General features: G+C 42.8%; 1 protein-coding gene across 11 annotated transcripts in view; it reads right to left on the bottom strand.

Moving 5' to 3' along the window:
- The window catches only part of PPP1R13B (protein phosphatase 1 regulatory subunit 13B), a 173,329-nt gene that overhangs the window by 12,541 nt on the left and 148,189 nt on the right, over positions 1 to 12,599 (bottom strand). For all 11 annotated transcript variants that reach the window (XM_073609860.1, XM_073609857.1, XM_073609855.1 and 8 more), the window contains 5 exons: positions 9,213 to 9,382; positions 7,289 to 7,784; positions 4,582 to 5,336; positions 1,393 to 1,530; positions 1,184 to 1,317 (listed from right to left, as the gene is read on the bottom strand). In XM_073609860.1, coding sequence (XP_073465961.1) covers positions 1,184 to 1,317; positions 1,393 to 1,530; positions 4,582 to 5,336; positions 7,289 to 7,784; positions 9,213 to 9,382 — 1,693 coding nt within the window. The remainder of the gene's footprint in view (positions 1 to 1,183; positions 1,318 to 1,392; positions 1,531 to 4,581; positions 5,337 to 7,288; positions 7,785 to 9,212; positions 9,383 to 12,599) is intronic.

The raw sequence follows: 12,599 nt of genomic DNA, 5'->3' as shown, positions 1-12,599 counted from the left end.
GTCAGCATCCCCATAGAGCTCGTCTGCGGAAGGAAGCATGAAGTGCTCCAAAATCTCCTGGTAGACGGCTGTGTTGACCCTGGACTCAATGAAGCACAGTGGACCAACACCAGCAGATGACATGGCTCCCCAAATCAACACAGACTGTGGAAACTTCACACTGGACTTCAAAGCATCTTGCAGTGTGTGCCTCTCCATTCTTCCTCCATACTCTGGGTCCTTGGTTTCCAAATGAGATGCAAAATTTGCTCTCATCAGAAAAGAGGACTTTGGACCTCTGAGCAACAGACCAGGGCTGTTTTTCTTTAGCCCCACTTCTGACATTTTTTGTTGTTCAGGAGTGGCTTGACAAGAGGAATACGACACTTGAAGCCCACGTCCAGGATCCGTGTGTGGTGGCTCTTGATGCACTGACTCCAGCCTCAGTCCACTCCTTGTGAAAGTCCCCAACACATTTAAATGGCCTTTTCCTGACAATCCTCTCCAGGCTGTGGTCATCCCTGTTGCTTGTGCACCTTTTTCTTCCACACTTTTCCCTTCCACGTAACTTTCTATTATTGTGCTTTGATACAGCACTTTGGGAACATCCAACTTCTTTTGCAATTACCTTTTGAGGCGTTCCCTCCTTATGGAGGGTGTCAATGATGGTTTTCTGCACAACTGTCAGGTCAGCAGTCTTTCCCATGATTGTGATTCCTACTGATCCAGACTGAGAGACCATTTAAAGGCTCAGGAACCCTTTTGCAGGTGTTATGGCTTAATTAGCTGATTAGAGTGGGACACTTTGAGCCTAGAATATTGCACCTTTTCACAATATTCTAATTGTCTGAGATTGTGGATTTGGGGTTTTCATGAGCTGTAAGCCATAATCATCACAATTATGACAAATCACGCTTTTGCATCACGTTTTGCATTTAATGGGTCTATCTCGTATATTAGTTTCACCTTTTAAGTTGCATTAGTGAAATAAATGAACTTTTGCACGATATTCTAATTTTTCGAGTATCACCTGTATATCTTATTGAAGAGTTAAGTTGCCTGTGGATGGTGCCAGCAGTTGACCACACAGCCCAGACAGGTTGGGTCTAGGAAGATATGTCAATGCATACAGCACTGGAAAAGAACTGTTCCCTTTCATGCCCAGATAAAAGAAGTAAGCACTCCGGAAGCAGACTGCACTTACCAGCCATCGCTGTCAGCAGCATTCACATTAACGCCAAAGTCCAGCAGGAATTTAACAATATGATGATGTCCGGCACACACAGCATTGTGCAGAGGGGTAATCCCCTCATCGTTGGGCTTGCTGGGATCTTCCACCTGTATAAGGGCACAGTGTGTCATTACTAATCCCAAAGACACGATATCTTACCCCTATGGAGGAAGTGTCTGTACCTCATATATGATCCTCTGGACCAGGTCAAACTCCCCCTCCAGGGATGCATCAAGCAGCAGAGCCAGGGGGTTGAACTTTACACGAAGTCCATGTCCTGTGCGTTCAGAATTTGGCTTCTTCAGATTAGTGCGTTTTACCTGCAAGCCCAAAAAGAAAAAAAAAAAAAAACAGCATGGTTAAAGCTGAACTCCAGAGAGATTAAAAAAAATGCCCCAAATCCAGTTTGACATTCTAACTCTAAGCCAACTAAGGCCCTATTGCTGAATACTGTAAATACTGGTGATCAACAGTTTGGAAATGCTTAGAGAAGGAGAAGGCCTATGACCTCTTCTTCATGCTGCTTCTCTCTTAATGTCTGCTTTATTGCTTAACTGCGATAGAGAAAGGTGAGATCATGTACTGGGTTTTGCTGTCTGGCAGGGGTGCCTAAATTACAAGATTGTCTGAACATAATCCCCAATCATTTGGCAGATTAACAGTTCATGCACGTACAGATATTTAACTGCGCTGCTATGTGCTTGAATAATAATTTGGTTGGCTGCCATTTTGTTCCCTATAAACCAATTGAACTGTATTGTACTTGCAGTTTGCTCAGCCTGCAACATCACCTGGCTATCAAGAAGTGACATCTATCAAGCTCGACCCAACTCTCAGGCCCCTTTCACACCAGCGGACCGATGAGGTCCGTCTGTGCGTTTTTAAGGTGGACCTGATCGGACCACCCATTGTTCTCTATTGGGCGGTGGATGTCAGTGGACATGTGTGCCCTGTCATTCACCGGCATCCGGTCCGATAAAAACAGATGGATGAGGATACGTTCGCTATCCATCCGGCGGAATGGATGACAGTCGGATGGAAACGGACATGCAGTCCATCCAACCATCCCATAGAGAACAGTGGGCTGTGTCCGTGTCCGCTTGCTCAGCAGGAATCAGCGGAGAGATCCCCCACTGAGCAGATAGATCCGCTTAGATGGATTCCGCTCGTTGTGAAAGGGGCCTTACCCTTTGGCAATCAAGAGGCAGAGTGCCCCATGTGTAAATCTTTAGAGGGTTGCTGATTTAAATTTGGCTCTTAATACAATTATCTTAATACAATAAACACCCCCCCCCCACGCGATTAGTGCTGCGGGCTATAGCCTGCAATGATGATCAGTGTATTCTGACGGTGGGGGAAAAATAAAACCTGACTTATCCAACAGCGGTCTTGCCATCTATAAAATCAATACCATTATAGTAGATCAAGATGAGAAGTAGCCCTTGCAGTCTAGGCATACGTGGCAGTAGGAGTGGTCCCAGAACCCACCCATGTCTAGTTTAAATGACCCCCCAGGTTCTGAGAGCTTATGAACAAGCTGCACAGTCTGCACAAATGTTTGATGCTTTTATCTGAGCTTCACATGTCTGCCTATGGGAGATTTGTTCACCATTATAGGTTTGAGAACAGAACGCCCTAGAGGAGTTTGCTCCATTAATCAGTGCTGTGCAGAGCAGAGAACATCTATATGTAGCAATCAGACAGACATTAATGATTGCTGACCTGCTAAATGAGGTCTGGAAGAGCAAACATGAGAGTGAGCTGGTACCCACACCTAAATATACTGCTCCATGCCAAGTTCCTCTAGGCTGCAGGATCATTAGTGAATCTAGACAGACAGTGCAAACAGGCTCTAGGGCATCAGTTCATTATACCCAACTGGAACGTGGACAGAGCTTCAAGTTTACTTTATTATCCTGTAGAACTGAAACTGTGTCTAGAGAATTTTCACTAAAGGTAACTCTAACCCAACAGCTAAATACACAACTGAAGCAAATCTGAACACAATTCTTTACTATGCAAAAAATATTTCTAAAGTTAGGCATGTCATTTTGTGACACTCATCTATCACCATTGTATCTAAAGTAACATTAAAGCATGTTTTTTTTACATTAAAATAACAAACATGGTACACTTACCAGCTCTGTGCAATTGTTTAGCAGAGCAGTCCCGAGCCATCTTTTCTGGGATCCCCCACCTCCAGACCCTTTGCTCTTTGGCTAGTGCCCCCATAGAAAGCCGCTTTCCACGGGGGAACCTGTCTGCATCTATTGACATACACCGGGCAACTCAGCCCCGCTCCCTTGTCACAGCATTTGATTGACAGCAGCGGGAGCCATTGACTATCAATCTGCCCAATGAGGAGAGAAACAGCAGCAAGAGCTGCTTCTCTTGTGCACGTCATTGGATCGGATCAGGTTCAGGTAAGAATAAGGTGGGCTGGGGGGGGGGAAACGCAGTGCGATTTGCAGAATAATTTTGAATGGGTGTTCACACCCATGCAATCAGATTCTGGTGCAGCAAAAAAAAGGGGGTCCTGCATGATTTTGGTGCGGATGGGGTGCGATTTCAGGCATAGAAAATGAATGGCTCAAATCGCACTGCTGCAGAATCGCATGCAATTTGAACAGGAATGTGGTGCACTGCACACCAGTGTGAAGCAGGCCTAAATATTACAACAACTGTCTGGTTATGTGGCATCATCTCAGAGTATGATAGCTACTTATTATGAGCAAACCAAGTGACATTCAGTTCACTAGACATTCATGGAACACACAAAATTAAAAAAAAAAAAAAAATCTGCAAACCCCAATAAAGGGAGCTGAACGTGAACTTTTTGACCCTTTTCTGAGGACAACCAAGATTCTGGTGTGTTCATACAGCCTAAAGGGGCAACATTAAAAATACACAATTCCTAAACATGCTTGGTAGAAGCCTTAAACCTGCATGCCCACCCCCTCCCTCCCCAGCAAGCCATCTTGCCCCAATGATGATGTGGCAAGGGCCTAATCCTGAAATCCCTAGCCCGGTGGATGTGGGGGTCTATGGGGAGGGATTGTCAGAATCTGGAAGCCCCTCGTAAGATGGCCCCCAGAGATCTGTTCCTTCCTGCTATTTACATGAGCATGAAGTACATTCATTCACAAATAAATAAATAACACATGGTTGAAAGAGGTATTATAGCAAAAAAAACATTTCCGTTCATTTATTCCGCCTGTTTGGCAAACTGCAAACAGCTTTGGTTGTGGTCAAATGAATTGTGTCCAAGTATGAATGTCCCACAGCATTTATATTTTATATAAACCTATTATATAGCCCCACAAAACTGAAGTTCTTTCATGGGCAACTAGGACACTAGGTGTGATACTTACAGAAGGATTTTGTGGCGGCACAGTGGCTGGTGCAGGTACCTCCTCTTTGACTGGAGATGGTTCTTCAAGTATTGGGCTTGGCGTCTTCTCATTGGAAGAGACTATGGCTGGATTATTATTATTGTCTTCAGTTGTATCTGAAATCTGGTTAATAAGCTCACTACTAACCAGTTCCTCTGTGATAGGTGAGCAGACCTTGTTGTCATTGTCATCAGAGGGGACTTGTGGTTCAGGAGCTGGTGGCTGAGGAACGGGCACTGCAGGGGGAAGAATGGGTGGCTGTAAAGAGCCCACCTCCTCCACATTGTCATTTGTGCTTGTGTTACCATTGTCCACATCGGCCGACACGCTCACAAACTCTTGCGAGTTACACTGTTGGTAGAAAGGCGGAGCTTCCATGCCCCCGGCCAAGGTATTAAAACGCTGATACAGCAGTTTCTGTATGTTGGGGCCACTTGGACCTTCAGGCTCAGTTATAGAACTCCTCTTCTTTAAAGGTCTTGGTGCATTGGCAAGTTTTCTCCTGAGGGCTTCCAAGTCAGCGTCACTTTGATACCGCATAGGTGAGTGAACGATGGGGGTCAGCTTGGTTGGACTAAGGGGACGAGGGATGTTTTCCACTCCATTACCTTCCCCAGCTGGAACGCTGCCATCCACTTCAGCCTCTTTGTCACCACCTGGAGCTGGTGCATTATGCAAGAAAGGAAGAGGGGAGGAGTTGGACGATCCAGACTGGACGACTGGTTTGCCATATACTGGAAGAAATGGGGACAGGGTCATTAGTACAGGTTTGATATAACTGCTATGTTATAGCTCAGCTCACAAGCACTCCCAGTTCTGGTATAAACAAGCCTCAAAAGACCTGAAAAAAAAAAAAGTCACCTCTCATATTACTTTTAATCCAAAGAGGAGTTATGTGCCATATAAACAATATCTGATAGGAAGGTGTAATCATCACTGTCCACAACTGCTAACCATAGTCCACTTCTACACCTAAAATAATAAAAAAAAAACTCTTCAACCAAAAATTCATAATCTCATTTTATCTGGCTATGACTATAGAAATAGCCAGATAAAGGGGCAACATTAAAACTATAGTCATAGCCAGATAAAATAAGATTATGAATTTTTGGTTGAAGAGTTACATCATAACAGCCTGCAATACTGCCATATATACCGACTTCTGCATAATCCTCCATGGCCCAGGCAGGATTCCAGACTAGATGATGAAGAGGGCCATCAGCAAGTTGAAGCACTTGGGGGATATCAATCTCCTTGATAATTACCCTTCCAAGTATTCTGACATAACACTAAATGGCTATGGAGATGCAGAAATTACAAAAAGGAGGATTTCAGCAGCATAGCATCACAGCACCACAAAACCATTGTAAAATTTAAGGACACAATGGGGTTGATTTACTAAAACTGGAGAGTGCAAAATCTGGTGCAGCTTTGCATAGAAACCAGGTTTTGCTGCAAAGCTTATTTGAGCAAGCTCAAGTTAGAAGCTGATTGGCCACAATGCACAGCTGCCCCAGATTTTGCACTCTCCAGTTTCAGTAAATTAACCCCCCAGTGTTGATTATGGCCCATACACACGATCAGAAATTCGGACGAAAAATACTGTTTTCGAAGCGATCATACAATAATCTGATGGTTAGTACATAGTTTGAGAGCCGATCACCACAGTTCATCCGATGATATCCAAAGGGGAAAAAAAATATTTCTCATACGATACCAGTCTGTATGATTTTCCTTTAATCAGTAGAGTCTACGTCCGAAAATGTAACAAATGTAACAAATACAATACATGACATCACTTCAAATTTTTATTTATTAGTAACCTCTTCATTTTCGATATGGAGACTAGCATGCAACAAAGCTTATTCGTCCGATAATCTCATCATGTGTACGAGGCATTTGGAAGCACTTTCCGATGCGTCAATTTGAGTCTAATTGTGGCTGATAAATACTCACCGTGGGTTAGAGACCTGCACCAGGCCCACAGGTTACAGTTACTGCCAGGTAATACCCAAAGTGCTTACTTTCCTCATACACTGAAAAAGATCTGGATGCAAAACTGTCTTCTAATCGATTTTACTTTACTCATAGACATTGTTGTGTTTTGCAAACTGTATAAGCTGGCTGCAAGACTGTACTATGGGTCACTGCAGGCATAAATCACCTCTATGGTGGCTGTACTGAAAATACCACATTTTGTAACTCATCTGCATGCAGCATACAGTGTTTGGATGTATTCACCTCGGGCTAAACAGCTGCAAATTATGCATTCATTAAAGAAATGATTATCAATAAAAAGACAAAACACAAAGACTATAGGCCAACATATCCACTCTGTTATATCATCACAAGTTGAAACACTGCAGCAATAATTTTCCATGTCACTAAATCCATCCTATTTCATAAACCTAAGTGAATCTTCTTGGATTGGTAAACAATAAAACACCAGGCATATTGTTTTTTTTGTTGAACAGACACATTTTTAGTAGTAATTTTGATTGTCTTCTTACATTGGGTGCCGTGGCTTGCGCTATGGGAGGGCCAGTGCTGCTACTCAATTAATAACACAATAATTATTTATTAGAGCCCCTGGTGACCATTTCTGCTGAAGACCATCCATGAGAGGGTGGGGTTAATTATAAAAAAAATTACCATTTTATTTACTGTACTTATCACACACACTTACCTGCTTTCACAGATTTGTTAAGGGTGTTATATACAGCTTGTTGATAGTTCTTTGGTGGTGTTGATTGTTGAAGGTACATAGAATAAATAGAACTGGAGTTTACAGTCTGCGGTCCTTTCCTAGGCGACTGTGGCCTGGATCCCTTTTCGGCCAAGAAAGGTCGGATGGCCACAGTTAAAGGAGGATCAGGTCTAGTGTCTGTTCCAGGGAACATGGGGGAAGAGGAGGGTGGGTAGGTGGGGCTGGGTGGGACAGAAATCCTTTGCTGGATTAGCTGGGAGGAGCCTGGAGGGTGAGCATTGCTTGGGGTAGGTAACGGAAGTGGGCGTGTACGTGCTGTGGGTCCAGAGCCAGGTCTGGTCAGGCTTCCATCTTTTCTCCTCTCCAAAGAATTTGTAGCACTCAAGGGAAGAGGTCCCTGGTACATGCCGTAATTGTGTGGCAGTGTCTTACTCAATCCTGGGATTGGAGAGGGCAGCTTCCCACCATCTGTAGACTGAAAACCAGGAATCATTAAGACATTGAAGGAAACCCATCATAGAAATCTATACAGGGTCACTGATGTCCCCAGGAAAATGCTAGTTGCTCAAAGGTCCATATGACATGTCAACAAAGAGTCCCTGTGCCAAAGCAAATATGCGGCAACTGAAGTCAGTGCACCTGATCTGCATTCTTGCTGTGGGTCAGAGATTTCAATTTTATAAAGCCATCAGCCCAACATAATAGCTAGACGCTAGGCTTTTCAAAAGTATGACCACAACAGCAGCTAAACACTGAATGCATAACGGAAATATAAACAAACGTGTACATATAGGTTTGTAATGCCCCAGATCAACAAAAGCATTCTGGCACTCTAAACAGTTGCTTGGCTCTACCAACTGTCTAAAATCCTTAGAGTAAACAAGAATTTTGCCCATGCAGGGCAAAGTAACAAGTTATTTAATTCCACCCGTACTGTTCCAGTATGAGACTCACTCCATTGATAAGTGGTAGTCCAACCACCTGAACTGTTACATGGAGATAATCCATACACTTGTGTATGTTATGCATTGACTGACTAGTAGCTGACATCGGGGGCTTTTCCGGTATTGGATTTAAGCGAGCCTGTTGCTTTTTCCTGCATGGGCAAAACACCGGTTCACCTTAAAAGGATAAGGTCACCTTTTGGGAAAAAATAATAAATGCAAATATTTTTGCATAAAAATAAAATGTGCGTGTATTATTTTTTCCTGCTGAAATCTGCAGAGCGCTGTATCCATGATCACGGATGCAATGTCAGGTTCCTACAGACAGGCCCTACAGCTTTCAGCCTGTGCCTCTGTATGGGCTGTTAATTTGAAAGCTGCATGGCTTGTGAATGAACTATGAGTGCGCTCATCAATGCCCTTGCAGTCCATCGAGAACTACAAGCCGTCTGCCGTTGTACAGAAGGGACTTGTAGTTCTCTCATTCACAGATTGCTTTGAGTAAGTGACGCGGATGTGCAAGCAGAACCCTGCCATTTTTGAAAAGTGACAGTGGGTGTGTGGAGAGGATCCCCCACTTGCTGTCGGGGGAGGGGGGGGGGACTGCTGGAGAAGGTAACATCCTAAATATGCACTTAACATGTAATATGCTCCAAAAGGGGTGAACTTACCTTGTAAACGTTAAGTAAACCCCTTTATAATTTATGTATGTGATGGAAAGATAATACTGTTATAATCTAGGGTTGGATAGGTGTCCAAAAAATAATTCACAGAAATTATATTGTAGTGAATGCTGATTAAATCACCACAAGGCTAAACAAAGTTTCTGCATAGAAAGCAAGGCTAGTGGCACATACACTGAATCCTCCATTGTACACATGGTTTTTAAAACACACTGCAGATCTGCCAATATAGCTTTCAAAATACTGACCAGAAAAAATAAAAATGTAAAAACTTACCAGTTTCTCAGTGGGCCCCACTGCAGCAGACGGTAAGGGTTGGCTGGATATTGGTGCAGTTTTGAATCCGCCCTCCGTATTTGAATCCTTCCAGTCAGAAGTGCCAAGCGGAGGTGTTTTAACCACAGACATCGCATTCTGTTTCAATGCTGGCCAAGTTGCGTCACTGGCTGGAAAACCAGAAACATACAAATGTCTATAACTCCAAGCACTGTTACTGGGGAACCACAATGATGAAGGAAAAACGCCTCGATCAAGCTGTATTCATTAGTATTAAATATGTATACTATTGCGTGACTACTAGAAAATGTTATAATGTGATTGAGTGATTGTTCAAGATTAACACAAAGCGTTAATCAATACAAATGTAACCTTATATAACCTTGTTTATTTATGTGTATGCTTTGGTGCAGAGTTAAAGGACAAGTGCGCCTGTTAGTTATAAATACTTGGATATCTTGTCTCATCATTAAATGTCTGAAACAAAAGCAAAGATACTAAAACGCAGGGAAAGGCAAGAGGAGATATGATTTATTTTACACAGCTATATCAAAAAGGTTTCTCTGGAATCCTCTCCTATGTGTGTTTTATCCCACCTAACTGTAGAGCAGTTGTGAGATAACCTGGGGAGAACGCACATTTGAAGAAATGCCTTTTCTGACACAACTATGCTGGATACCTAAGAAAAGCAACCAGCAGAACCACTACAGATCCCAGTGCCACTTGCTAAGGACAGCAAGAGCAAGGTACTATGAGGCAATGATTATATTTGCAAACTTGATTGAGCTGAATAAAGCCAAAGAAATTAATAAAAGTAGGTTAAAGAAAACAACCACTTAAAACTATGGTCCAGTCCATCCAACACTTAAATTTATCTTTGGATAGATACTGCGGGGTTGGATCAGAGATCAGGCCCCAGGACTCTGGTGAACAGATCTCAGCACCAAAGATCCCAGCTCCATACACACGCAAGATGAAAGGGGATGTCTTGCCCTGTTCATTTTGCATGGCAGCATCAGGAATAGGACTCTACAGCAGAGGTGGGAACTCTGAAAAAACGGAAATCACTTGACAAACTTGCATTTGATTTAACCCAATAGTGTCCAACAAAACATTTGTTTGGACCAAATAGTCTTGCAAGACCCTAGAATGGATCAATACAAGTTTACTGAGATACTTTTCTTTTCTTTTACATGAACCCAAATAAATTTTGGTGTTCATGGTCTATTCTTAAGCAGGGCCAACATTCCAGTCTGCTACAGGTCACCTCAGCATGTAATGCGCGTATGAGAGAATTAGAAACCTGAAAGAAAACCTCAATTTACCTACCATCTTCAGTATGGCATTACATTTATTTGGACTTCTGATTAACGAAACCTGGGGTAATGACATTGTGGAATGATGTCAACTGCAAACAGATAGCACGACCAATAACGTTTATAGAATCATTAATCTAGGTCAGTGTTTCTCAACCTTTTTTTAGTCAAGGCACCCTTTAAAATTCTGCACAATCTCAAATGTAAAAAACGAAACCGAAGAGTTTTATATATCACAGCAGCAGCATCCACACATCTAGGACACCCAACATTAGGCCTCTTTCGTATAGGGTGGACTCTGCCAGGAGTCCGCCTGCTCAGCAAGGAATCTGTCCGCTGCTCCCCACCGAGCAGGTGGATGGCTTGGCTTGACAAAGCCCGCTGTCCTCTACGTTTACACTCGACAGCCATTCGATCCCCCCATCCGTCTGCTTTTGGTGAATAGGATCGGATGTCAGCGGGTGTCAACAGACATGTGCCCGCTTCATAGAAGGCAACAGATGGTCCAGTTGGGTCCGCCTAAAAAACTGACAGGCGGACCCAATCAGTTTGCCCGTGTGAAAGGGGCCTAATGCTGGCCATACACTATACGAAAAATCGGCCGAAAAATCGTTCGTATAGACACTTCGTTCGTTTTTCGGCAAGTTAATGGGCACAAATCGATAATCGTTTGTGACGTTTTTGTGGGAAAAAAACGAACGGGAAGTTTGGAAAATTTCTGCCGAACGTACGATAAATTGCAAGGTTAATGTGTTTCCCGTCCGAACTGTCTGCACTAGGTATATGTAAAAAAACGAACAAAAAATTATTTATTCATGTCCACTGAACAATTTATCGGTCATTATATGATGGCACGATCGTTTGCGGTCAGGGTCGAACGTTCGTTTTTCGAAAATGGGTTCGGACGATTTTCTGTATAGTGTATGGCCAGCATTAGAGTTGATTTATTCTTTAGAAACAAATACACTTTTACACACTGCTACTGACTAGAATTTCAGCATTTCTTCTTCCTCATTTTCTCTCCCTAATGCAGCTGTGACCCCAGTGCTGACAGAGGGGGTTAAAGAGCGGGCTCAAACAAGGATGTTGTGCAGATGCCCAATGTCTTACTTATCAACCAGTGAGGTCAACAGTTGATAGGATGCTGGTGGCTGGCCTGTATAGTGCTCAAGTAAGTTGCAACGTTGCACAATGAAAACCTCTGACTTTCTATAACAAAAAAGCAGGTTTGATCCACCTGCTGGCTTGTTCAGTTTTTGGGCAATTTGGAGCAATTTTAGGCAATGTGCCAAGGCACCCCTGAAGAACCCAGAAGCCACCCTGGTTGAAAAAAGCTGATCTAGGTAACAGAGTATTTGTTCTATACTGTCCTATATACTTGTAGCCATAAACAACCATTTCTGGGGTTGATTTTACACAAAAGGGTACCAAAGCAGAGATTACAATTACTAGCTTTCTGTGAGGGACTGATTAGATGGTACGGGCAAACGCCTGACTTTTGTTCCAGTTTTGTTTGCTCTAGTTTTTGTTAGTCATCCCCAAAGTGCATTCCTTCTTCATTGTATTCGGCTGTATCAGCTATTTCCTGTGATTTGCTAATTTCCCTGCCCCAATTCCAGGTGAAATAATTATCAGAAAACAAAGATAATTAAAAAGTTAATTAACCTAAAAAAGTATAGAACAATGATTTGAGAGTTTAAACTGCGATGGGGATTATCTAAAGCAGGCCCAGGGATCCTGGGCTTCATGACTGAATAATGTTTGAAGGCCTATTCACACTTGTCAGCTTTGATGCAGCAAAACACATTCATTTTTGTTGCATAAAATTTATTTCAAGCAGAAATCCTATTTTTTTCTTATAGGGCTGGTTCACATCTACGGTTTTACGTGAAAGGCAAAGAAAAACTATATAGGCCTATTTACACCTACACACGTGTTAACATGCACACTGCATGCAAGCGGAACAACGTAAATCCTACCAGAAGGTTAAATGCCCTGCGATACCTATATAAGGTAATCAGACTTCTACATTCACTTAGGTCTGACTATGGAAGAAGAAATCCTATTGGCT

Source organism: Aquarana catesbeiana, linkage group LG13 (assembly GCF_042186555.1).
Source record: "Aquarana catesbeiana isolate 2022-GZ linkage group LG13, ASM4218655v1, whole genome shotgun sequence".
NCBI lineage: Eukaryota > Metazoa > Chordata > Amphibia > Anura > Ranidae > Aquarana > Aquarana catesbeiana.
The sequence above is the reverse complement of the archived record's forward strand: the minus strand, read 5'-3'. Positions and strand labels throughout refer to the sequence as shown.